At 45.7% G+C, this 27307-nt stretch overlaps 1 protein-coding gene across 3 annotated transcripts in view; it reads left to right on the top strand.

Annotated features, from left to right (window-relative positions):
• Positions 1 to 26834, top strand: part of SRPX2 (sushi repeat containing protein X-linked 2) — a 28448-nt gene extending 1614 nt beyond the window's left edge. The window contains exons 3-12 of one of the 3 annotated variants that reach the window (XM_062183685.1): positions 397 to 606; positions 4861 to 4941; positions 13564 to 13755; positions 15620 to 15796; positions 16108 to 16234; positions 16398 to 16519; positions 17656 to 17835; positions 18175 to 18308; positions 21751 to 21872; positions 22953 to 26834. In XM_062183685.1, the coding sequence (XP_062039669.1) occupies positions 525 to 606; positions 4861 to 4941; positions 13564 to 13755; positions 15620 to 15796; positions 16108 to 16234; positions 16398 to 16519; positions 17656 to 17835; positions 18175 to 18308; positions 21751 to 21872; positions 22953 to 23133 (1398 nt within the window). In that variant the 5' untranslated portion in view covers positions 397 to 524 and the 3' untranslated portion in view covers positions 23134 to 26834. Of the gene's footprint in view, positions 1 to 396; positions 607 to 4860; positions 4942 to 13563; positions 13756 to 15619; positions 15797 to 16107; positions 16235 to 16397; positions 16520 to 17655; positions 17836 to 18174; positions 18309 to 19968; positions 20142 to 21750; positions 21873 to 22952 lie in introns of those variants that run through there. The other 2 variants (XM_062183686.1, XM_062183687.1) reach the window with 2 other exon arrangements.
• The last annotated feature ends 473 nt before the right edge of the window (positions 26835 to 27307 follow it).

Here is a 27307-nt window from a genome sequence, read left to right on the forward strand (position 1 = left end):
CAGATCTGTGTATAACTTCAGAGTTCAGGCTCTCAGACCATATACTCTAAGACTTTCCCTGATTAGTGGTTAGGGAATACTACTAGAATGTACAGAGCCATGACTGGCAGCTTTCAATTGCCAGATTCCCTCTTGATTCTATGTGACTTTTTATTGACCTTTTCCTAGTCTTGGTACATCATTGTCCCTCACTGAACCATGTACCATTTGGTACCCAAATGAACCATGGGATATTTGCATGTGACCCAAGCAGGGTCAGTTGAAGATTGTTTCATGTCCTTCTCCTTCTCCTTCTCCTTTGAAGAAAATGTACTATAATGGAAAATCTTTATGGGAGTGGGGACGGGTGATATAACAGTCATTCATTAATTTTCAAATCTCTGTCCTTCCTCACAGATCCCATAATTGTGTTCCCTTTCACGTTTGGAAGGTTACTGATGGCTGACTTTTGAAAATTACTTTCCTTTACCCTGGTACTACCGGCCACATACCTCTTCTTCTCTCCCTAACTCTACCTTTCAAGGATGACTGGTCAAGTAACTCAAAGAGGAGCTTTCTCTCTGCTGTTCTTCCTCACTCCAGCAGTGACGCCAACGTGGTATGCAGGTAAGTTCCAGCAGCTGCTGTCTTTATTTCCACTGAGCTAGGTCAGAGCCTAGCTCAAGACTTGGAGGGAAGGTATAGGACCACAATTAGAGAGATTGTTAGATACAGAGATGAGTCATTAATGGACAAGGAGGATGGTTAAAGACACATCCTACCAAGAGCTACTGAAAATATGCTACACCAGTACAGAAGTGAGAATGTTAGATAACATGGCCTTTGAGGCTCTTATCTTTTGCATCTAGCTTCCTGAAAACCATTTTCGAGTATTAACTTCTTCATGAGTCAAATCTTTATTAATGCTAATTCTTTTATGAGTCAAATACTCTTGTGAAGACCCCCCAAAATAGGCCTTATACCACATATCTTATTTGAAAAAAGTAAGGGGGACAGGCCATTTATTCAAAGGAAACAAGAATCAGTCAGACTTCCCTCCCCCCTCCCTCCTTTCTCTCCCCTCCTCTTCAGATCTTATTTATAACATGAGACTCTCTTAATCCTTTTCTGCCAAAGTTGTTCATGGCAATCCAGATGACATTCACTTATTCAGGAATTCCCCAGTTTCTTCTAGCTTGTTCCTCACTTCAGAAGGGATGGAGGTTTCTGGATTCCTGAACGTTTCACCCTTCACCCCTGGAGACATAGGGAGCTGAAAAGAACAGCCTCAATGAGGAGAGGGAGTGGGAGGGGAGCAGGATGAGGGAAGGATAATGAGCTGACATACAGAGGTTTTTTTGATGGGGCCCAGCTGGCATTCCAAGTGCTAAGAATATGCTGTGGCCTGTAGTGTCTGCCCTCACAGGGGCTTTGGAGAGTGGGGGAATGAGACAGGCCCAGCCAGTGGGGTTAGGAAAATATCCAGGGATGAGTAAATAACAAACTGCTCCCATCACAGCCACAGTCACTTCAGCTAAAATTTTCCACATGCCCTTAGCTCCTGATGGAGGCCTTTGGCAGTAGTGCTGTTTGTCTCGAACAGCTGCATCAAATATGCAAACTTCATCCCCTCTTTGGCTTAACCTGGCTTTGTAGGGGGTGAAGCACAAGGGCTGACATTGAGATGAAGGAATTCAAGTCAAGCCTTTGGCAGAGCAAACACTGCTTGGGGTTAAAGGAGCCCCAAGTCTCCAGGAGACAAATATGCAGCTGTCCTCCCCAACCCCTCACTAGCTGCAGTGCAAGTACGGAAGACCAAAATCCTGCCCAAGACCACAGGGCTAAGGGAGTGAAGATTAGATGGCTCAAAGCCCAGCTGGAACACCTGTGTGAAACCTCCTGTCATGTGAAGGCCTTTGCCTTTCCCCGGAGGGAAGCCGGAGCTGTTGGGAGTCCTGAGAACAGGATGGTTTTGTAAAAATTAGGTTCATTTGAGGTTCTCACAGGACTGTTTGCAAAGCTCACACTTCCCACTTTCATGTGAGTCTCCAGGCTGGAGAGTTCTCTGACCGTCCTGAAAACCGACTCATTCTGCCCTCTTCCAGTGGTAGGAGGCTTACGTGACGAGAGATGTGGAGTCCCATGAGCCTCCTCTACATTGCTAGCTCCGCCGCTGGGCTTGCCTCCACTCATTTGTTCATCTATTCACTCCACAAATATTTACTGAGCGCTGTTTATGCATCCAGGATGGTTTCGTTCCCTCCTTTAACCTTGTCCTCAAATGGGAACAGCACAAGGAAAGCAGCCAAGTGTGAATTCAGGGCTAATCAGAGAAAGGATCTGGGAATCATCAGCAGGGGCTAGGAAAAGTTAAGAACCTAAGTAAAGCAGAGTGTGGGAGTGTGTGTTGGTGTATCTGTGCAGTTCAGGAAGTCAGACTTGTATTTGTCATCATAAGCCAAGCACTAATGTCTTCCATTACCAATTCCATTGCCAGCCATACCTCTGTGAAGGGAAGTGCTTAGAGGGTCTGCACGTGCTATGGAAGATGGAGGAACCCAGAAACAGACCAGAGTTAACTGATTGGTTCAAAGGAACTGAGGCATGCTGCCAAGACCTTCCCCACAAGGGCTGAAGAGGGACAGGCAGATAAAATAATGTGGGGAATGCTCCCTCCTGGTTTCATTCTTATACTCCATCTCAGTATCCCAATATTTGCAAAAAAAAATACTCCAAGACGGGTGAGAGGCAGGGGGTGGCGATGACAAGGTTTAACATGGCGAGGTGGCCCAAGCCCACTTCCAGCACAACACAAACCTGGCCCTGGTCCGGCTCCCTCTACACTCTAGCGGAGACTGTAATTATGTCATTGAGTCCTCTCAGTTTTCCCACATCCCCTGTAATTCTAGAATGATGTAAAATGCTTGGTGGCCTTCGATCCCACACACAGAGTAAAAAAAAAAATCTGGTTTGCAAGCAAGATTTTGGTCTTTGATCTCTTTTGGACATTGTCAAAAGCTCTTCTTAGTTTCCATCGTAAGTGGGGTGTCTGCGTTTGGTATCCAGGGGTCTGATAGACCTGGATTGGGATGGCCATTGTGCTACCTACTGGCTGGCAGACCTCTGGCAACTCCCTTCATTCCTCTGAGTCTGCCTTTTCCTGCGTACATTGGACTGTTACTAGTGTCTTCCCCACTGAGCTGCTGTGAGATTGGATGTGGAGAACTCAAGTCATGTGCTTAACACAGAGTTGGTACTGAGTGATGTTAGCACTCATTGTTGTGGGTGTTATTGTTACCCAGCCCTGGGCCCCTGACACTCCTGTTTTCTCTTCTGCTAAAAGGCTGTTTGCAGCCTGCTGAGCATCGCTTCCCAAGCTGGCTCTGTAACAAGAGTGGGGGTGCGGGGCGGGGCGGGGGGGGCTCTAGGGAATCACATACATATGGCCTCCTGTTTACAGGAGCTGTAAGGCTTTGCGGCTAATGCTAAATTTAAACAGCTGACAATAATCCCATGTGCCCTCCCCCTACAAAGAAACCTCCCAGGTGGGCAAAGGGAGAGAGAGCAAGGGAGATGAGACCTAAGGAGAAATTAACAGAAGCCAGAAGAAACAAAATGGGGAAACAGAATGAAAAAAAAAAAGGAAAGGCAGGGAAAGAGAAAAAAATGAACTCTTCCCTGTGGAATGAGGGCAAACCAACAAGGACATGATTTCATAAGGCAAGCTTTCCATTTGATTCATTCTCTTGTTCACCAAGTTGGACTGGTTCCCCAGCAGCCCCCCTCCCCCCTGCCTGGGCTTGTGGGGAGTGGAGGAGCTTCACCATCTCGGCCTCTGCCCCACCCTTTAGTGCAGGGGCCCCGAGCCTCCTCTCAGAGACGAGCAGGCGAACGTGTGGTCTGAGTGTTTACACAGGCCCAAGGGCTCCAGCGCGTAAACCCAGCCCTGTCCTGGAAATGCAGAATTGTCTCCTGCCTCCAGCAAGGCCGCCTGCCCTATTCCTGTGCGTGCACTGGGGCTCAGGGCCGCTGGAAGGAAGGCTTCCGGAAACTCTGCTCCGGAAAGGACCAAGTTGTTTTCCAATTAGTTCCTATTCATGGCCGATTTCCTGCCGCCGTCTGGTGGAACATAGTGTTTAGTCTCCCAGACAGCCGCAGACCTGCCTCCACCAGGGACTGGGCTGTTTGGAGGTAGAGCAGGACTGTTCCACAGCTCAGCTTTAGCTCTGCTAAAGCTCCTGCTGATGAGAGGAACAGGAAATTTATCCAAAGGACTCTGCCTCCTCTTTTCTTGAAACCAGGACTAAGCGCTCAGGAAACTGTTCCTATTCCCCTTGCCTTTTGAGCCATCCTTCTGTGCTTTGGCATGCCACCTTCCGGCAACAGCAACCGGGTGGCAAAAGGGCTTGTGCCCTGTGAGCTAGGGGCACTGGAGGTCATTGCTTCCCTCTGAGGACTGTGAGCAAGCCTCTCATGAGGGTCAAGACACTGGGACTCTATTTTTTTCCTGCCACCTAGGACAATAGTCCATCCTCCGAGCTTAGGTCATCACTGTCTCACCAAGACTCATGTGTTGCATCAAGGGAATGGGTCTTTCATAGTCCAGATTGATGAATGGTCAAGAAGTTCAAAGTTTTTTCTTGATTAAAGTCACATAGTGCTATCAGGGGGGCCCCCTGACCATGAGCTTGCCCGCATGCATTAAAGTGCTGAGATCTGCCCACAGTAGTTCTGCTTTACAAGGTAGAATTTTTCCCACTATAAATATCCACCTGACTCCTCACCCATGGAAGAGACAAAAATGGATGGGGTAAGGGGAAGCTAGAAAAGACGGGAGTGAGAAACCAACATGCCACCATGATACTGTCTTCTTCATTCTAGGTTCAGGCTACTATCCAGATGAAAGCTACAATGAAGTACATACTGAAGAGGTCCCATGGGCCCGTGCCCTAGACTACCGAGGTAAGCCTCGCTGCTTCCCAGGGTCAGGAAGGGGCTCTGCTGGCCTAAGGCCTAGGCCCTTCCCTGAAGCATCCTCATCCAGGCTTGGCTCATACAAGATAAAACTACAGCACAAAGGAACTAGGGGCTTTGATTTCTAATCATGAACTTGGTTATTGTCTTGCTATGTGACTTCACCTCTCTAGCTTGAAGGTTGCTCACCTATTACTAATTATCAGGTATTGACTGAGTACTTACTCCATGTCTAATCCTGTGCAAGGCAAACCTGTGAGTGGTACAAAGTCTAAGATAGGGTTTTCTCCCCTACAAAGAGCTTGCATCCTGTTAGAGGGAAGGGGGTTCAAATGAGCACATGCAAGGCAAGCCAGTGTAAAACTGTGTGGTAGCAGTAAATGCAGTAGGGGTTAAATCAGGAAATGGACCATGAAGGATAACATTTAGGCTGGCCCTGGAATGATGGGTGGGACTTTGAGAACTGGAAAGGGGAGGGAAAGTCATTTGGCAAAGCAGAGGTCCAAAGTTATGGGAGTAAGAACAAAGTTGGTAAAAGAAGGAACTAAGAAGATACCAGCCTGACTGAAGGAGATGGCATGTGGAGGGTGTAGTAGAAAATAAAGTTGAATATAAATCTAAGTTAGGAAAGCCTCCATATGCCAGGGACCCATCTCAGTAGATGCAGAAGGACTCTGAAAAATGCTGTCTAGTGATTCCTGCATTAGAAGGAAACTTAGGCCAGGTGCTATCTTTATTTAAAAAAATTTTTTAAAGGTGTATTCATTTATTTGGAAGGCAGAATTAGAGAGGGATATCTTCCATCTGTTGGTTTACTACCAAATGGCTGCAATGGCCAGGGCTGAGCCAGGCCAAAGCCAGGAGCCTGGAACTCAATCCAGGTCTCCCACATGGATGGCAGAGGCCTAAGCACTTGGGCCAGCTTCTGCTGCTTTCCTAGACGCATTAGCAGGGAGATGGATTGGAAGTAGAGCAGCCAGGACTTGAACTGGCTCTTAGGTGGGATGCCAGCATTGCAGGCAGTGACTTCACCTGCTGCTGCACTACAATGCTGACCCCAGCCAGGTGTTATCTAATATTCCTGCCATTGATAATTCTCTGCTTCTATGCTTTGAAAGCTACACAGAAGAGTCTAAATGTTGTACTGGGAGCGATAAGGAGCTGTTCTAGGTTTCTGCACAGGGGAGTGACAGTGGATAGCAATTTGAGATCATTAGCCTGTTACAGAAAGAAGGGGTTCAGAAGGAGCAGAGCCCGAGTCAAGGACTCTCTAGGAACTAGTTATAGTAATGTTGACTGGAGATGACTGAGAGGCAAAGAAATGCAGAGTAAAGGATGAATCCAAGACATGTTTCCAAGAAAGAGATGATGGGACTTGATATGGATCAGATGTACCAACAGGCTAAGAAAGAAATGAATGCCTGAAAGCATCCAGTGTGATAACTGGGAGAACTGTAAGAGTCCTCTCAGAAAGAAAACTAGCTTCATATAGACGCCCTACAGGCAGCTGGAAGAGCAAAGTTGGAGCTTTGTGAGTCACCAGCTTAGATCGATGGCCTGCCTGAGGAAGCAGAGGGCCAGGCTTAGGTCAGAGCCTTAGAAGACATCTATAGATAAGAGTAGGAGAAAAGCCAGAAAGAGAGAGTTAGCGATCTGCCATGCTGGCGAAGATCAGGGGAGCATTTATCAGACTACAGAAGCCACAGGAGAAGACTTTTAAGGAAAGTATAGAAAGAATCAGCAATAGCAGAGCTATTAGATACGACCTGACCTAAGTTTCCTTCTAATACAAGAATCACTAGTCAGCCTTCTTCAGAGTCCTCTGCCTCTCTTGAGAAGGGTCTGTCCCTAGAACGTGGGGCCTTTAAGAAAAGGATAAGAGATCAGCGGTGTCAAATATGTCAAAGGGATCAAATGGAGGGTAGCGGGAACGCTATTTCACAAGAGCTAAGCAGTGACCTTTGAGAAAACAGTTTCAACAGAGAAATGATCAGAGCTTTGGGCTCCTCTATGTGCTCTTGTAGCTGCCTTCACTTCACTTCACTTCTCACTGCCAAATGCTGCACTCCCACTGCCTCCCTGTCCCAGCACCCACCAACTCCTCAACTTCCTACAGTCTGTTTCCTACCCACCCACAAACCTCCGAGCAGAAAGGACCTCTCTTGAAGATCACAGTGTTCTCCAAGTGACCAAATCATGTGGCCCTTTCTAGTGTGGCAGTCTCCTGGGTCTCTGCGGCAAGCGTGAGCATAGCCCTTTCTTTTGGGCTGCCCCCACTTCCTTGGGCTCCGTGACATTTACTATTCTCATAGCAGAAACTGAGAGGAGATCGCTCTCTGGTAGTGACAAAAGAGAGAATGAGGCTGGCAGGTGAACTTTGGGCAACCCTGACCTCTGTCCTGGCTTCCTCCAGCTGCAGCTGGACACTTGCATGTGTAGATATCTAAAAAGAGCTCCTTTCCTCTTACCTGAGAAAGGTTCTACCAGCCGACCTTCACACTTCTGAAAATGATACCATGATTCCATTAGTTGAACTTCAGACTATCTCAATGTTCCCTCCAAACACCCCCAGCAACTTTAACAGCCCCCTTTTCCTCATTGCTTTGTACCAGTCACTTACCAAGACTGGCCATTTCTTTATTAATGCATGAGATTAAGACCTTCATCACCTCACACATGGATAATGGCAGTTGCCTTCTAATGGCATTCTTTGCCTCATGATTCTCTACCCTCCAAGCCCAGTGGCCCTCGATGACCATTTTTAATTAGAATCTGACATCTATCTTCCAGGCCTGACAACTCCTTACCCCTTCTCCCCACACTAAATCTGTGCTTTATTCAAGTTGCTCTAGTCTGTTCCCAGACTACATGAGTCCAGACTGAGCTTTCCCTCACCAATTCATTTGTTCATTTAATATTTATTGAGTACGTACTATGTACCTCTTCTGAAATAAATATCTGGCGCCTAGAATGCCCAGTATGTACTGCCTCTTTGTTTTTTATTACCCTCAACATAATAGTCATCTGTTCAACAGGAGGAGCCATGTATGTCACTCCCACAGAGCCATGTAACAGGTAGATGCTGACTGCTGGCACCTTGGGACCAGAGGGCAGGAGTGGATAGTGAGAAGCAACAGATGTAGAAGGTACTCTTGAGGGGTCTGGCAGCCCTGTGGTTAATATTAACCTTCCTGTTATTTTTAAATGAGCATAAAGCCATTTTAGAAAATATAAGCTACATAGCAGCCTTTGGTCTTGGGGTTTAGTGTCAAAAAAGTCTCTTTGGAACCTAATCTCAGGGTACAAAATAAATTGAGTGAAGTTATTAAAATGAGTGGAAGGCTAGGAAAAGTACAACCTGAGATTCCATCATCCCTTCGAAGGAATCCATGATCTTATAATCAAAAACTCAGCAACTGTAGTGCTTAGTAATCTTCTGTAATTTGGACATGGTATCTCCATATGACAGTCATATGTCATAGCCATATGCTGAAACCCCCCACCCCCGCTGGAAGCTACTGCTTGTTGTTGCTTGAGAGGGATAAGACAGTAGCTCCAACACAGGCACTGAGTTAGGGACTATTATTCATAGGGATAGGTATTTCACACAGGCAATGCCATTCAATTCCCACTGCAGCTCTATGGAACTGGTTTCATAACCTCCAGTTTTACAGATCAGGGAACCAAGCTCAGGGAAGCTGAATTTAAAGAGAGAGAGCTTAGAGGTGGCATAGCAGGAATTTAAACCTAGGCCTAAATCCCAAGCCACATTCATTCTACTTTTTCATTACAAATCTAATTCACTGTTTCAAAGGAAAGATAAAAAGAAAGAGGTAGCCAGGAAAATGCACATCATTATTTTAGAGCAAACTGTTCGTGTAGTTTGGTTCCATTTTCACTAATCTTGTACTTTCTGTCATTCCCTTATCATGACTCTCAAGTTGGAGTCAGAAACCCTTCTCTGAGATGCCGCTTTGTTAGCCCTAGGCAAACTTGTCTTCTGCCTGGGTTATCTAAAGATAATCTCGGAGAGGGCCCTTTCAACCCTGTTGTTACACAAGAGCCCTTCCAGCTCTTGGACCTGGACACACACCTATTATGTGCCAGTATGTGTTTTATAAATGTTATTTCATTTAAATAAACTGCAGGTGGCTATAGAGCAATAGAGAAAGATCTCTGAAACACATTGTTAAATTAATTGAAAAAGCAATGGTGGGCAGGGGTGGGTGTTTGGCCTAGCAACTAAGATACTTGCATTCCATGTCAAAGTGCCTGGATTTGACGCCCAGCTCCACTCCTGAGTCCAGCTTGCTGCTAATGCAGACACTGGGAGAAAACAGTGATGGCTAAAGTGGTTGGGTCCCTGCCACCCTGCCACCTGGATTGAGTTCTTAGCTCATAGCCTCAACTTCAGTCAGAGGTCACTGTGGGCATTTAGGGGGTAGATTGGCAGATGGGCACTGTCTATCTCTCTGCCTCTCAGATAAGTAAATAAAAAGTTTTTAAAAGAGCGATGGTGGGGACAGTGAGCATAATATGCTACTCTATGTGTTTAAAAAGGAGGGAAAAATAAGAATCCATACCAGCATTTGCTTTATATGCCTAAAGAAACTTTTTTTGAAAAAAGATTGTATTTATTTATTTGAAAGTCAGAGCTGAGTTACAGAGAGAGAGAGAGAGAGAGAGAGAGAGAATGAGAATGGATCTTCTATTTGCTGGTTCACTCCTGAAATGGCTACAACACCCAGGGCTGGGCCAGGCTGAAGCCAGGAGCTTCCTTCAGGTCCCCCAAATGGGTGCAGGGGCTCAAGCACTTGGGGCATCTTCTGCTGCTTTCCCAGGCCATTAGCAGGGAGCTGGATCAGAGATGGAGCAGCCAGGACAAGAAGCACTCTTAATAGTGCTTCTTTATGAAGGGAAACTAGGTGGGGCTGGGGGTAGGAGGGAGACATTTTACTGTGTAACTTTTTATACTTTGGGATATAAAAAGGTCAATGTTTACTTCAAAATAGTAGCGGATGAAGCTGCTGCTGGCAGATGCTGTGGTTAGAAAGAATGTGGGTTTTGGAGGAGTCAAGGCTTCTGTTTAAATTCCAGCTCTTTCCCTTGCATGCTGAGGGACCTTGTGCAAGTTACATCCTCATCTGGTAAACAAGGATAAACACCCACCTATGGCACTGGGCTGCTGGGAGAACCATGAGATGATGTATGTGCAAAGGAAAATACACAGCATAGGGCAGGGTACACAGTAGATACTCGAACAAACCCAGCATACTTCCCAGCAGACATTTCCACCTTGCAGTATTTAACCATATTCTTAGTTTCAGATTCTCCACAGCATTCTTTGCGTACAGCTGCCCAGCCAGTTAGGAAACTTTCACCTTTCATCACCTCTCCTGTATTTCTTCATCTCATCCACATCAAACAGCGTGCAAAGCATTGTCACATGCCTTATTCCACATACTCTACCCATTTTCCTTGCTCTACCAGTCTGGTGGCCCTACCCAAAAAGAAAATGGGGTCAGTCTGGAATTGCTTGTTCTTGAGGCCGATAAGAGATCATCATCTCTCTACTTGCTCATAAGCCTTACATTTGAATATTCTAGAACGTGAGCTATCAATGCTGACAGTCACTGGACTCTAGTTCCCAGAGGCCACCTTCTTCCTTCTATGAAAAGTGGGATTGTTTTTTGCCTTGCAGCACTCTGTTTCTCTGCCAGGCTTCTCCTGGGCCAGCAAATTTGAATGTATTTATAATAGCTGTGCCTTCTCTTACAGTCTCAGCATTTATCCTGAGCTTTATATTTCCCTTTACTATTCTTGCTAGCTTTACCTGATGTGTATTTTACATGACTGAATACGGGAGAGAAACAGAATGGGAGTGACTTGTTGAGGTCCCAGCCTCCTGTGTAAGCTCTTTGTGATAGTTGTTGTAGCCTTATCATCTACAGCTCTGCACCTGTAGTGCTTAGCAGATTTTCTGTCATTTGGAAATGCTGTCTCCAGATGGCAGCTGTGTGTCACTGTCATGGGCTGGAAACGATGCTGGAAGCCCCAAGCACAGTGTTGGCTGAACAGTTTTCTCACTGTCATCTGTCTTTGTTCTCCAGCTGGGCTCAAGCAGGGGCTCTTGCCTTTTGTTTGTTCCTTTAGCTCCTGATGTGCTTTTTTCCCCCAAAGTCCCCTCTCTCCTTTTTTGTCCCTTAGCATTTGGGAACTGAATCAGCTCATGTAAGACTTTAGCCTTCTCAACCCTAGCTGAACAGATTAGTGCCATGCTGTGTGTATACAGCCTCGGGCAGGTGGCCCTCCCCTTATTTCTGTCCCTTTAAAATATGAACCCACCAGTCATCTATTTTGTATAGCTAATGAGGTGTCTTTATGATGCCTTGACGATTTAACAGCTCCATAACCTTTTGTGTTCACTACTGAACTGGAATTGAACTTTCATTCCCACGCAGCCTTCTTTGATGTCACATTACCTGCCTTTCTCTAGTTCATATTTTCGTGTTACTTTATAAAAATTTAAATTTACATACAGGAAAATTCACTCTTTTTGATGTACAGTTCTGTGACTTTTGACAAATGTATAGAGTGAGGTAACCACTACCACAGTACAAAACAGTTCCATCACCTCAAAAACTTGCCAAGGGCTACCTCTTTGGGATTATCCCCTATCTCTACCCCTGATCCCTGGCAACTTCTGATCTGTATTCCATCCCTATATACTTTCTTAAATTTTTATTTATTTGAAAGGGAGGGAGGAAGGCAAGAAGGGATGGGGATGTGCATACCTATCTACTACTTGACTCCTCAAATACCTGCAACAGCCAGCACTGGGTCAGGCTGAAGACAAGAGCAGGGAACTCAATCCAGGTCTCCCACTTGAGTGACAGGCACCCATTTATTTGAGCCATCACCTGCTGCCTCCCAGGACACACATCATCAGGAAGTTGGAATCAGAAGCAGAGCCAGTACTCCAACCTAGGCACTCCAATATGAGATGCAGGCATCCCAAATGGGGTCTCAACTGTTGTGCCAAGTGCCTGTCTCATCCATCCCTGTATTTTTGCCTATATATATCCCTATATATTTGTCATATAAATGGAGTCCTTTTGAGACTTTCACTTCAAAAAACTCATTTGAGCTTTATCCATGTATCAGCATTTCATTCTTTTGTATGAATAAACCATAGTTAGTTTAACCATTCACCCATAGAAAAACATTTGAGTTTTCTCCAGCTTTTGGCAATTATGGATATAACTACTATAAACATTTGTGCATATAATTCTGTGTGGACACAGATTTCCATTTCACGTGGGTCAATACCATAATGTTGGATTACAGAGATGTATAGTAATTATACCTTTCTTTATAAGAAGATATGTTACTTTTATAAGAAACTACCAAAATATTTTCCAAAGTGACTGCATTTTTGCATTTCCACAAGCAATGTAAGACAGTTCCAGTTTCTTTCCATTTTCATCCAATACTTGGTATTGCCAGGGTTTTATTTCTTTTTAGACGTTTTTAGTTTAGACATTCTAGTAGGTATATTAACAGTATCTCATTGTGGTTTAATTTGCACTTCTCTAATGACTAATGGCACTGAACATCTTTTCTTGTACTTATTTGCCACATCTTTGATGACATGTCTGTTCTTACCCTTTGCCCATGTTATAACTGGATTGTTGGCTTTTTTTTTTTTTACTGCTGCATTTTAGAGTTCTTTGTATATTCCAGGTACTAGTCCCTTCTTGGATATGTGACTTGCAAATATTTCCTCAGAGGTTTTTTGTTTTTTGTTTTTTTTTTTTTTGACAGGCAGAGTGGATAGTGAGAGAGACAGAGACAGAGAGAAAGGTCTTCCTTTTTGCCGTTGGTTCACCCTCCAATGGCTGCTGCGGCCGGTGCATCTCGCTGATCCGAAGCCAGGAGCCAGGTGCTTCTCCTTGGTCTCCCATGCGGGTGCAGGGCTCAAGCACTTGGGCCATCCTCCACTGCCTTCCCGGGCCATAGCAGAGAGCTGGCCTGGAAGAGGGGCAACCGGGATAGACTCTGGCACCCCAACCGGGACTAGAACCCGGTGTGCCGGCGCCGCAAGGCGGAGGATTAGCCTGTTAAGCCACGGCGCCGGCCCCTCAGAGTTTGAGGTTTGTCTTTGATCTCTTAATAATATCATTTGTAGAGTAACAATTTTTAATTTTGAGCAGGTCCAATTTATTGATTTTTCTTTTATGAATTGTGTTTTAGGTGTCATGTCTAAGACCCTTTTCCTAGCCCTAGATCCCAGAGATTTTTCTCCTATGCTTTTTCTAAAAGTACTATAATTTACCTCTTTACATTTAAGTCTGTGATCCAGTTAAGGTTCATTTTTTTAAACAGGTGTGAGACTTAAGTCAAGGTTTTTTTACTTTTTGCATATGGATACCCAATTGCTCGAACACCATTTGTTTGAAAGGCTATCTTTTGCATCTTTATCATTTCAGCATACTTATGTGGGTCATTTCTAGGCTATTCTGTTCCATTGATTTATGTGTCTGTCTTTTCACCAACACCACAGTATCTTGATTACCGTACTTCTCGTTTACTTGTCTTCTACTGCTACAGTCCCTCGATGGTGTTATACATTAAATATTCAGGATGGAGAAGCGACGTGCTACTCACCACGGGGAGGAAATTATCACAGCAGCCTGGGCACGCGTTGTGAGCTCTCCTGTGACCGGGGCTTTCGACTGATAGGACGGAGGTCGGTGCAATGCTTGCCAAGTCGCCGTTGGTCTGGAACTGCCTACTGCAGGCGTAAGTTGTACGTGTGTGTGTGTGTGTGTGTAGCCATGCGTAGGCTGACATGTGTAAGCTGACTTGTATAGGTGAGAGAAGCCACATAGTCATACATTGAAGGTATATACCTGGAGGTGTTAATATGCCCTCCCAAGTACAAATTGGGAATTTTCCATGGATTCCAAGAGGCTCTTTCCTCCTCCAAACACTGAATCAGTAACCCAAGCAATGTGGACATTTAAGTAGCAACTAGCCCTTCTGACTCAGGTAGCCCAAGAGTGTATGGAGGGGCTAATATTTGGGCCTGAGGCCTGATGGGGACTTGAGCCTTCTTCTGGAGCTCCCAAGGATGTATGGTGTCTCTTTTCTACATGTGGCCAACTGCTGTACTTCCTGACTTTTAGCCTTAGAAGACCTTGCCAGTAAAGCTATGAAACATCTGCTGTTCTTTTTCTTCTCAAAGTCAAGAAGAATCCCTGAGGCTAGAATGTGGGGATCCTAATGCATACATATCCCAAACCATGTCCTCCTTCAGCTTCCACATCCCTCCCTCTTATTCAAATTCTACAGCTTTTCCACTCCCCTTTTAGCAACTCAGTTTTGTCTGTCCAGATGTCCATCAATGAACACCATTTATAGGACACTTGTGTCCAGGAAGATGATGTGGAGGAGATGAGAATCCTGACGGATCCCTCTAGGTGACTGTAATTAGGTTGATTTAGGACTTAGTCCTCATTATTTCCAAAATAAATTTGAATTGTCCTGACAAAATTGAAAAAAAGTAAGGCTATATTACAAAAACCAGTTAAAAGAATATATTACAGGTATTTCCAGGTACCTAGAATGAGTTGATTACTACATTTGGGCACTGAATCTAGCTTTGACTTTCCTCATAAGAGACAAAGGAATGAATACTTTGGGTCTATTGTTCACTCTCATACAATACTAAGCAAATTTTTCTAAAGAGGCAAATCTTTTTTATTGGTCTTAATTTCAAGAGGGTCTTTTTTTTTCAGAATTCTTTACAAAAGGGATATTGGAAAACAGAAAAGGCAAAACTCTTCTAATCTAGTTTGAACAAGAAGCAAAATGAACATAGCTTATGTAGAACTTGATGCAAAGCTCTAATAACTGAACTTAGGCAGAATTAGACAATGTAAAACAATATATGGCCTACTTCTGTCAAGTATCAAATATCTCAAAAAAGACTTTGGCAAGCACAGGCTCATAATGAATTTATAGTGGCAATCTTTGGTCCTTGTGGTTTCTAAGATACACAGTTTCTTCTTTTGTCAACCACCACCATGCTTGGTCTTCCAGGTACTGGTCTGACTTGTACTGCCACCCAGACAGAGGGCAGGCCCACTTCGTCATATAAGGGAGTTTCAGCCGAGGAGTGTCTGTGCCAATGCCAAAATTATATTCAAAGGAGAGTTCTGAATTGCTCAAGGGCATCTAGCATTTGAGGAACAAGAAATGGAAACTAATAGCTGCTGAGGCCCTAAATGAACCTATAAATTAATAGGCATTCTCTTAACCTGCACAATTCTATGAGGTATTCACATGTCACAGATGAAAACACTGAGCCTCAATAAGAGGTGAGCCTGGGATATGAACTTGAGTTTGATTCTGATGTCTACACATTTTGATAAGTAATTCATTTCTGTCAGGCCGTCTCACCTCAGAAGGTGCTGATGTACTTTATAGTATGAAGATAAAGAGAAAATTAGGGGACGGGGGAGGCAGTTAGGCACAAAAATGTGAGGGCAGTTTGGGAATAGTTTCTCTACTTTCTGCTGTTTTTGATATGGTTGTCCCCATACTAGATTCCCAGGCATTGCCTCCAGTAGTCCACTGAGCTTGCCACTTGGTTCTCTCTTAGAAATGAGATGCCACCCATTGCCATTCATCACTAGTGGCACCTACACCTGCACAAACGGGGTGCTTCTTGACTCCCGCTGTGACTACAGCTGTTCCAGTGGCTACCACCTGGAAGGTGACCGCAGCCGAATCTGCATGGAAGATGGGCGATGGAGTGGAGGCCAGCCTGTATGTGTAGGTAAATGCTAGATGCTCCCTGTTGTCCTGCTGCAAAGACTCACGCTAGCATTAGAGCCTCTAAAAGATATGGAATTCTCACTACAGAAGCCATTCCTATTTGTCAGGAAGGTGGCACCCTGGGTGAATGCTTAATGAAATGGTTTTCCCCACCCCCACCCCCTACCCTTGCCCCCAGTTCGGGTTTCCTTCCCATTTCCTCGAGTACCTTTTGTTTGTAACCTCTTCAGTGGTGTATATATAACTTGGATGGGTTCTCTCCAGCGAAGGCAGGGAAACAATGAGTCAGCACTTGATTTTTGACCTCCACAGACATAGATCCCCCCAAGATTCGCTGTCCCCATTCACGTGAGAAGATGGCAGAGCCGGAGAAACTGACTGCTCGAGTATACTGGGACCCACCTTTGGTGAAAGATTCTGCTGACGGTACCATCACCAGGTGAGCTTGGATAACACATGCCCCTTGTGCTTCCCAGCAGCTTCTCCACTCCTTCAGGCTGCTCACACCGAAGCGGCGCAGGCAGAGGCTACAGTGGTGATGTGCCTCCGATCTCAATTCTCAGTCTCTTTCCTCACTGGCTCTTTCACCCTGTCCCACGCAGGGTAACACTTCGGGGCCCTGAACCTGGCTCTCACTTTCCTGAAGGAGAGCATGTGATTCGTTACACTGCCTATGACCGAGCCTACAACCGGGCCAGCTGCAAGTTCATTGTGAAAGTACAAGGTCAGAAAGAATTCTTCCCACATTGTTCCTTGTTCCTGTTCTACCCTGACCTTCTACAAGTCCCACCACAATCCTTTCCTCTCTATGCCTTAAACAGACATACTTCATTTATCCCTGGAGAGGAAAAAGACAAGTTCAGCCAACAGGCTCATTCAGGAAGCCTACATTATATGCACACATACATGTTTTAGAAACCTTGACTCCCCAAAAATACTTTCTCATGCTCCTAAAACTAGATAAAATTCACAAAGAAACTGTTTCTTCTCTCGACTTTTAAAATGATCAAATCCAATCAAGCTTCATTCTCAAGGCATTCACCATTCACTGCTGCTGAAATTGGCGTTGGCTGTCTGATTCTTACTCTTTGCTTTGTGTTGTGCTGTTTTGTTTTGCTTTTCTCATTGCAAAATGATTCATGCTCATGGTTGAACATTTAAAAAATAAAGAAATATATAAAGGGGAGAAACCTATTACCCCATCTAGAGAACCAATTGCAAGGTGGTCACCTGTACACAAGGTGTCCACTAAGTCTGGAAATAGACGGCCATATTTTCTTTTACGGATTGATTGTCTTGTGATGTGGCAACATGTCCATTTATCTGCACGTCCAGATTTTGTGAACTTTTTGTCTGTATTTCATAGTTAATTCCTTCAGAAAGGAAAATTCTAGCTCCTGGCTATTGGAAACATAGAGGGGCTGGTGCTGTGGTGCAGCTCGTTAAGCCATGGCCTGCAGCACCAGTATCCCGTGTGGGCACTGGTTTGTGTCCCAGCTGCTTCACCTCCAATTCAGCTCCCTGCTAATGGCTCAAGTGCTTGGGCCCCAGCTACTCATGTGGGAGACCAGGATGAAGCTCTTGGCTTCAGCCTGGCCCTGCCCCGGTTGTTGTAGCCTTTTGGGGGATTGAACCAGCAGATGGAAGATCAATCTCTCTCTCCGTGTCTCTCAATCTCTCCTTTCTCTAACTCTACCTTTCAACCAAATAAATAAATCTTTAAAAAAAATAAGAAACATAGGAAAGCCATTAATTCTGATCATCCTGCCTCCTGGTCTAGAAAGCCCAGTTAGGGCCCCTTTTACCCCTTCCTTCCTAAAAATGATGCAATAACCCACCCCTCGAATTCCTCCCTGACAGTGAGACGATGCCCAATTCTGAAACCACCACAGCATGGCTACCTCAGCTGCACCTCCGCAGGGGACAACTATGGTGCCACCTGTGAATACCACTGTGATGGTGGTTATGAGCGCCAGGGCACTCCATCCCGAGTCTGCCAGTCTAGTCGCCAGTGGTCAGGATCACCGCCTATCTGTACTCGTGAGTGAAGGCGGGGAATGGAGAGAGTAGATATATGCTGATGAGGGGGGAGTGGTGCTTTGGAGGGCCCCCTCTAGGATCATGGGTCCAATGGCAATGTGTTTGACATAAAACTGGAGGGTTCTGAGATGTGTCTGTTTTTAGGGCCAAGGTTCTCCCCCCAGCATGCATTACACCAAGAAGAAGGGTTTAAAATCCCTAAGTGTTCTTTCAGAATGTCCCTCCCAGGGAATGGAGAAAGCATGTGAAAGACTGGAACTCTGAGGATGTTCAGTCATCCAAGCTGGGGTGCAGCAGAAGGGCAGCCATACTCTGACTGGCCACCTGCTTCTGCCTTAGCCATGAAAATTAATGTCAACGTCAACTCAGCTGCTGGCCTGCTGGATCAGTTCTATGAGAAACGGCGACTCCTCATCATCTCAGCTCCTGACCCCTCCAATCGATATTATAAAATGCAAATCGCCATGCTTCAGGTGAGGCCACTCCCCTAATGAGGGCTTATGCCTTTACCCCATCACCCTTTCCAAATCAAAGAGTTGCTTAGAATAAATAAACTTTTTTAAAAGAGAGTTGTTGCCACAGCACAAACCCTACTTTTTCACATTTTGTGGGTAATATTTGATCAGTTTAGCATTTAGCACATTGGTTTTTTACTATTGTTAAAATGCAAAAAATTTGATTTATTTGAAAGACAGAGAAAGATAGAGACAGAAATACAGAGGGAGCTCCCTCCCATCCATTGGTCCCCTCCCCAAATGCCTGTAATGGCCAGGGCTGGGCTGAAGTGAAACCTGGAACCAGAAACGCCCAAAGGAACGGAAGGAACTTGGTTACTTGAGCCATTCCTCCTACCTCTCAAGGTATTCATGTGTAGGAAGCTGGAGTCAGGAGTCAGAGCTGGGCATTGAACCCAGGCATTCTGATGTGGGATACAAACATCCTAACTGGTGCTTTGAAAAAAAAAAAGATTTTATTTATTTGAAGCAAAATGACAGGGAAGGAGGGAGAGAGAGAAAGAGAGAGAGAGAGAGAGAGAGAGAGAGACCCTAAAATGCCTGCAACAGCCAGAGCAGGGCCAGGCTGAAGCCAGGAGCCCAGAACTCCATCACATTCTCCCACAAGGGGAGCAGGGACCCAAGCACTTAGGCCATCATTTGCTGCCTTCCCAGGCTCATCAGCAGGAAGCTGGATCAGAAGTAGTGCAGCTGCGACTTGAACCACCCCAATATGGAATGCGGGTGTCCCAAGCAGTGGCTTACACTGCTGCTTCACAATGTCAGCTCCCCCTAACTGGTCTCTTAACCACTAGGCTAAATGTTCACCACTTTGTACATTGTTAAACACTGTTACATTTGTTCTGAAATGGCAATGACAGCATTGGAATGGTAGCTGTGACTTGCAGGGAGCTGGGTGAAGGATGGGAGAAGAGCGTGGTAAAGCATTCTGGAGAGACACGGAAGACAGCTATAATCAAATGCAAATGCTGGAGGTTAGCTATATGTTTTCAAGGAATAATAGCACTAACATTTATATGTTTACTGCTTCGCATATACTCATTGAATTCTTACAACAACCCTTATGAGGTAGGTACTATTATGATACCTAGTTAATAGATAAGCAAACTGAGGCACAGAGAGATTATTTGCTCAAGGTCACTAGCTAGTGAGTGGTAGTGCTGGGATCAAACCCAGGCAGTCTGGCTCCAGGACCTGAGCTCTTTAACCCCAATAGTTGAGAAGGGAAAGTATTGTGATACCTCAATGTAAAATGAAGGAGTTGCATGACAATGGTTAACATACTAAGAGATACCTTGCCAAAGCCACTAGTGGGGGAGGGAGATGAGACCGAACAGATATCATTGTGGGGACTTATACAAAGCATAGACTGGGTTGCAGAAGAGAATTCATGGTGTGCTGCCAAGACTAAGAGAAGCAGCTCTGAGGAGCCTCAAACAAGGGAAGAGAAGCAGCTAATTAGGAGGTTCATTTTTTTGTGAGTGTTTACTGTAAATTTCGTCTTTTTAAAAAGTTTATTTATGGGGCTGGCACTGTGGCGCAGTGGGTTAACGCCCTGGCCTGAAGCGCCGGCATCCCATATGGGTGCCGATTCGAGACCCAGCTGCTCCACTTCCAGTCCAGATCTCTGCTGTGGCCTGGGAAGGCAGTGTAAGATGGCCCAAGTCCTTGGGCCCCTGCACCCACGTGGGAGACCCGGAAGAAGCTCCTGGCTCCTAGCTTTGGATCAGCGCAGCTCCGGCCGTTGCGGCCAATTGGGGAGTGAACCATCGGATGGAAGACCTCTCTCTCCCTCTCTCTCCCTCTCTCTCCCTCTTTCCCCTCTCTCCCTCTCCTCTCTCTGTGTAACTCTGACTTGCAAATAAATAAATAGATCTTTTTTAAAAAAAAGTTTATTTATTTGAGAGGCAGAGAGAGACAAAGAGCTCCAACCCATTGGTTCTCTTCCCAAATGCCCACAATGGCTGGGGCTGGTCCAAGCAGACCAGCAATACAATCCTCAGCTCCCACATGGGTGATGGGATCCCAAATACTGGAGCCATCACTGCTTCCTCCCAGGATCTGCATCAGCAGGAAGCTGGAGTCAGGTGCCAGAGCCAATAATCCAACCCAAACCCTCTGATGTGGGACACTGATGTCTTAACTACTATACAAACACCCACTCCTACTTAGGGGGTTTGGAAGGTTGAATCTGAGAAGTTGCCAAGGTGACACTTGAAGGCCCATGATGGAACCAGTTTTACTGAAAGGATGAACCTGCAGGTCTAGACCAAAGAGGATCTCAGCCCTCTAGGGATCCAAAACAGGCAGAGAAAGGCAAACAGCTCAGTTGGAACCGGAAGTAAGAACAGGTACCTGCTAGTGAGGGTGGCAGGATTAGAGGAGGAGCCCAAAGATGAGACGGGCATGGGGTACCAGGGAGTGTTAAATGCCCCCTTAAACCTCACTGTGTAATAGGCAACCTTTTAGGACAAGGCAAGACAAAGAGCCAACATAGAGTTCCAGGGTGTGCTGCCAGGGTGAGGAAGGCAACAAGGGGTAATGAAAAGAACACTGGGCTATTTATTTTGGACAAATCCTAGAGACTGAGAGAGGGCCCTGGCAATATGGCCTGGTGGTAAGCACATACACTTTGGCAGGTAGAATCAGCCCTCAGTTCAGTTCTTATTTTCCTGCAAATCTGAGCAAGTTACTTTTCTCCTCTTTAGAATGGCACCACCTGGCTTGTTAGGAGCATGTTATGAGGATTTTTCCCAAGTGTTAGAAATGTGTGACCAATAAACAAGTACCATGGGGTGGGTGTTTAGCATAATGGTCAAGACACAGGTGAGGATGCCTGTGTCCTACATCTGAGTACCTGGGTTCGACACTTGCCTCTGCCTCCTGAATCCAGCTTCTTCTAACGTAGATCCTGGGAGGCAGTGCTGATGGCTCAAGTAATTGGGCTCCTGCCACCCACGTGGAAGACCTGGATTGAGTTCCCAGCTCCTGGCTGTTGCCAGCATCTGAGGAGTGAATTAGTGGATAAGTTCTCTGTCTCTCATTTTTACAAAACAATAGCAACAATTATATTACAAGAGCCATTTATTAAAAGGCAATGTAGTTCAAATCCTATGCAAAGCTAAGCAATGATTATGTTTCTGCAGTTGAGTCATTTTACTTCTCTTTTCTACCCTACATCATGTCACCAATTTCATCCACTTTGGTAGAACAAAGAAAACACTTTGGGAATAAGTACTTTAGGAGTGACAAAGGAAAATGATTGTTGTGGACCCCAAGGGCTTTCAGGGGAAGCCCCTCCTTTCCTTCACTGTCTCATGTGGTCCCGGGAGGAATCAGCCAAGTAGCCTACAATTTGAAAGCAAAGACCTGTTACACAAAATGTTCTCTCCTCTCCCAGCAATCCACCTGTGGACTGGACTTGAGGCACGTGACCATCATCGAGCTGGTGGGGCAGCCACCTCAGGAGGTGGGGCGCATCCGAGAGCAACAGCTGTCAGCCAACATCATCGAGGAGCTCAGGTCCAAGCTGGGATGGGAGGCTGCAGGCAGGGGTGGGTAGAAACCCTAGGTGGGATGCTGGCAACAGGGTGGTGTGGGAGAATTGGCAGACAAAACTCTCTTGGGGGCACTTGTGTTTGAACCTTTATGGATGCATTAGGTAAGACCAGTGTGGTTTTTAATTCCTGAAAGACACTGGAATCAAATGGAAGCTTAAAATATAGATTACTAGGCCCTACCCCAGACCACCTCAGGAATATGTTTTTATAAAGGCACCTTTATAAAAGCTGACCCTGAGGCAAAGCTAGGACGGAGGCAGACCTAAACTTGACTCAGATAAGTCTCTGATCCTGTTGCCTCATGGCCTCATCTCTTTGCCTTCAGTCTCCAAAGGAGCAAAAGCCATCTCTAGGCACTGAAACCTAACATACATACCAGCATCTGAGAAAGGAGAAGGCCATGTAAGGGACAGGGGGTAGTTGAGTTTTCTCATTATCTATCCTTTATCACCCTTCTAATGCTTCCACAAATACTTATGGCCAATACGGAGATCACTGCTCTCTGTTCTAGAAACATCACTTGCCTATAGAAGGACTGAGTCTCAGTGGAGGCAGAAAGACTCAGTTCATGTTAGGGGAGAGACTAGGAAACCATCAGAATTAGGAGCCTGAAGACTTGCAGGTACAGAAGAAGTTAGCCAGGGGGTAGTTCTCAACCCCAGGGCTGCCATGTTTGATGTGCATACACTTCACAGTGCCTGTGCTAGGTAGGTATCCCTGGAGTCACCACACAGCCTACAGAGCCATGCACAGGAGACCCGGTTACAAGGGCCTGCAACCAGTGCACAGCCTGGTAATCACACGGCTGCCCCAGCTGGGATGAGGTGGCTTAGCAGAGCTTGATGCATGGGGACAGCAAGACTAGAGGCTGAGTGGAAGAAAGCAACAGGGCTTGTGAGACAGGTAATGGAGGAGATGGAGACAGGAGTGGGGTGGGAGAGGAATCAGCCCATCGATAGAGCTGGGAGAGGTCACAGAGTAGTGGAGACAGTGGCATGGATGCCTAGCTAAGGTCTCACATCTTCCTGGTTGCTCTCTCTAGGCAATTTCAGCGCCTCACTCGTTCCTACTTCAACATGGTGTTGATTGACAAGCAGGGTATGGACAGGGAACGCTACATGGAACCCGTCACCCCTGAGGAAATCTTCACATTCATTGATGACTACCTGCTGAGCAACCAGGAGCTGACCCAGCGCCGAGAGCAAAGGGATGTGTGCGAGTGAACTTGAGCCAGGGCATGGTGGAGCTGAAGGGACAAGCTTCCCTGGTTAACTAAGATGGGGGCCTAATGAAAGGAGGACATGGTTGTTTCTCACAGTTCTAGGGATAGAACTCTGAGGTGGCTGAGGTTCATCGATCCTGCAACATTTCCAGGCACCCTTTTCAGGGTTGTGTAATAGTTTCCCTAAGTAAGTCTCTGCTTCAGGTAGCAATAGAGGAGCATAAGAAGCTAGGTAGGGACTAAGGACAGGCCCCGAGAAGTGGACTGAAGTAGAAGATGTTTCTTTTTTAACCTGGGTCTCTTCCCAGCTCTCCAAAGTCTTTGGCATAGTAAATCCTAAATTCATTCACTAACCAGCTGTTTTAAATGGGTCTTCTACTCGAAGGTGACAGCAGAGGGCAGCACCATCTCAACAGACAACGAAGACACTTTAGGCAAGTGTAGCTGGATTTTCCTCACAGCAACAGAATAACTACATCATGGCTTGGGGAGCAGGCAGCTACAAAACATTCTTGAACTTGCTTGTCATTTCCTTTTCTAGGGCATTGGGCTAAAAATGTTCTATGAACCATTGATGTGGGATGCTCTCTGCTGGCCCCTCCAGCTGCTCATGGACAAGAACCTCTTCTTACTGAGATTTCTAATTCCCACAGCAAAAGGCTGACAATGCAATCCCTTCCTGAGAGGGCCCTCCCCCCTCAGCCTGTGATATAGAAAATCTCAAAAGCACTACTGCAGGTAGTAGGGAAAGTAAGAGAAAACAGACTCAGCCTTGTGTACTGACTTCATAAGATATCCACTTAATATTTTTATTTATTTAAGAAGAACTGGAGGGAGAGAGGGGAAGGGAAAAAGAGAGAAAGAATAAGAGCTCCTTCTACCAGTTCACATCCCAAATGCCTGCAACAGCTGAGGATGGGCCAGGCCAAAGTAGGTGCTGGGAACTCAATCCAGGTCTCCCATGTGGGTGGTTGAACCCAAGTACTCTGATATGGGACACAGGTGTCTTAACCGCTAAGCTAAACACCCACCCCAGATAACTACTTTTAAGAGATGAGCACAGAACAGGTGAGAGTTACAGCAGCACAAAGTCAAACCCTGTGAACCAAGAATGAAAACAAATTTGAGGTAGTGCCTTGTCAAATGGAATACCCACCACCCCACCAAAACACACATGCCTACCCGGACTTGCAGTCCCACCCCTTGCCACTGAGAAGTGGTTTATATACTTATGGGACCCAGAGTCATAGATAAGACTCAGAAGCCTTTCTCCTTTAGCTTTATGCAGGGAGTCATCAGTAGAAAACTAGAGGGGGGAATCTCACATTGTGGCACAGCAGGTTAAGCCACCTCCAGCAACACTGGCATCCCATATCAGAGTGCTGCTTTGAATCCTAGCTCCTCTACTTCCAATCCAGCTCCCTGATAATGTAGCTGGGAAAGCAGCAGAAGATGGCCCAAGTTCTTGGGACCTTTCATCTACGTCACAGACCTGGATGAAACTCCTGGCTCCTGGCTCTGGCCTTGGGCCAGCTCTGGCATTTACAGCCACTTAGGGAGAGGACCAGCAGATAGAAGCTCACTCTCACTCTCTTCCCTTTTCTCTCTCTGTCACTCTGCCTGTCAGATAAATAAATACATCTTAAAAAAAGAAAAGAAAACTAGAGGTAAGAAGGAGGCAGGTTGGTTAGGTAGGCAGAGCTAAGAATGCTGGAGCACTCACTGTGTACCAGGTATCATTCTTCATACTGTATTGATTAAAGTCTGTTATTAGCCCTTTACAGAGGAGGGAACTGAAGCTCAGAAAAGTTAGACAGTTTGCCTAAGATTGGACTGCTAGTAAGTGGCAGGGCCAGGATTTCAACACTGGCAGCCTGGCTCCAGAGTCTGGAGCCATGATGCCATCCTGCCTCTATTTCTTTTCCTACTTTCCATTTAAAGACAGGTAAAAGGAGAAAGAGTCCATCTTCCCCAATCCTACTCAGATGTAAGGCTTAGAGTGGGCCCCAGAGGAATGGGGGAAATGTGAGGCTTTCAACCCAAAGAAATTGGCTCTTTAAAGCAGAGTGGTTAGGCTGTCACCTGCGACACTGGCATCCCACATGGACACCAGTTCGATTCGTGGCTGCTCTGTTTCTGATCCAGCTCCCTGCCAATATGCCTGGGAAAGCAGTGAAAGATGGCCCAACTTCTTGGGCCCCTGAACCCAAATGGGAGACCCAAATGAAACTCCTGGCTTCGGCCTCATCTGGCCCTGGCTACTGTAGCCAGTTGGGCAGTGAGCTAGAAGATGGAAGATCTCTATCAATCCCTTTAGCTTTGTAACTCTGCCTTTCAAATAAATAAATAAATTTTTTTTAAAAGGAGCAAAAACAAAATAAAAAAAAATAAAAGCAAAGTGGTGGGACATAAATCATGAGCCTAGAACATACGGGTTCAGCCATGAGTCAGAGAGTAGCCATTTCCTTGGGGTTTTAGTGAGAGTCTCATTTTTACAATGCAAAATAAAAAAGGCAGTTGCTGAGTGGAATGTAACGAGGAAATACAGGAGAGGCAGGAAGCAAGTTAGAGGCAGGAGGCAAAAAAAAAAAAAAAAAAAAAAAAAAAGAGCTCCTGTGGGAAATCTCTGGTCAGACAAGGTCTGTGGTCCCAAAGGCAATGACTGCATACTGCACTGGGCATGATGAATGTCCTTCCTTGTCCTTATCACTAACACTTCCAGTGACAAGCCAGGACATGCTAGGCAGGTCAAAGGACCAAACAGTAACTCAGAGGAGGCCCACTGCCTCCTGAACAGAGTTCCCACCTGGGTCTGACTCTTGCCTATCCAAAGACGTTTCAAAAGATTTGTGGGAAATGAGATTACAAGATCATTTTGTTGCAAAAGACAACTTTGAAATCTAGGTATAGTTTTTTCTAATACACTTTTCATGAAGGTTTTGGAGACTGCTTGTATGCTGGGATTTCAATTTTTTTGCACCAGAATAAAGTCATTTTTAAATTCCATTTTTCCATGGATGTTTAATTTTTTTTTATTTGAGAGGCAGAGAGATATATAGAGCTAGAGCTCCCATTGTTGGTTCCCCAAATGCCTGCACCCAATTACTTGAGCCATCTGCTGCATGCCAACGTCTGCATTAACAGGAAGCTGTTACCAGGAGCCGCAGCAAGGCGTCGAACCAGGGCATTCCATCATGGGATGCAGGTGTCTTGGCCATTAGGCTGAGTGCCTGGCCCCCCAGTGAACTTGTAAAGTCCTCTTTGTAATTGCTCCTCTAGCTTAAAAGAATTCTAGAGCTTTTGTTTCATTTTGAGCAGTCAAGGCAAGTCAGTGTTACTTTCTTCAGGTGAAGTTTCACTCTAACTTCTTTTGTAGTCTTGTAGGCTATGACGGAAGAGACCCCAACTCCATTAAGTAGGGGAAAGAGACAGTAGCAGAATCAGGGCCACAGCCAGACCCAAACGGGCTAGCCTGCTCTCAACCCTTTACTCCCCCACCCCTCTCTCTGTTCTCACTTCTCCCCCACCCAGTCCTCACTCTATCCTTTTCTCTCCTCCCTTCCCTCCTTTTCCCTCTCTCTCTCTACTCCAGTGCCCGCCCCTGCCCCCGCTACCTCGAACACAAACACCCAAGCTATAAAGTTACTAAGCTGGCTATGTAATGTCCAAAGCATTCTGATTGTTGTGCTTTGTAAATTAAACTTATTTCCTTAAGATATTTTGGAAGAGATGAGTCATCCCTTTTGATTTTTCACCCTTAACACACATGTCATTCTCACAGGAGGTGGCATGGCATGATAGGGTCTGACCTTGATTCAAATCCCAACTCTGTTACGTGACAGTGAAGATTTCCTATTTCACAAGGTGCTTGGAGAAATTAAAGAAGATCTACATAAAGCCTTGTACACACAAGGCATTCAATATGTAGTAATACCCGTTTGCACAAGAGGCCAAGAATTGCTTGGGTTCTACCTACAAACCAGGGCTTTATTTCTGATATGGGTTACTCTGCATCTGTGTTACTTCTCTCTCAAAACTAAATAATGGAAGTAGGTGTGAAGGAAAAAGTCATCACCTGCCACAAACACTGAAGGGTCCAAAAAGAATCACTTACAGCATGGAATATCTTCCCTCATTCCTGCGTGAACCTCCCTCTCCTTCCTCCAGCACAGGGG

This window comes from Lepus europaeus, chromosome X (assembly GCF_033115175.1).
Source record: "Lepus europaeus isolate LE1 chromosome X, mLepTim1.pri, whole genome shotgun sequence".
NCBI lineage: Eukaryota > Metazoa > Chordata > Mammalia > Lagomorpha > Leporidae > Lepus > Lepus europaeus.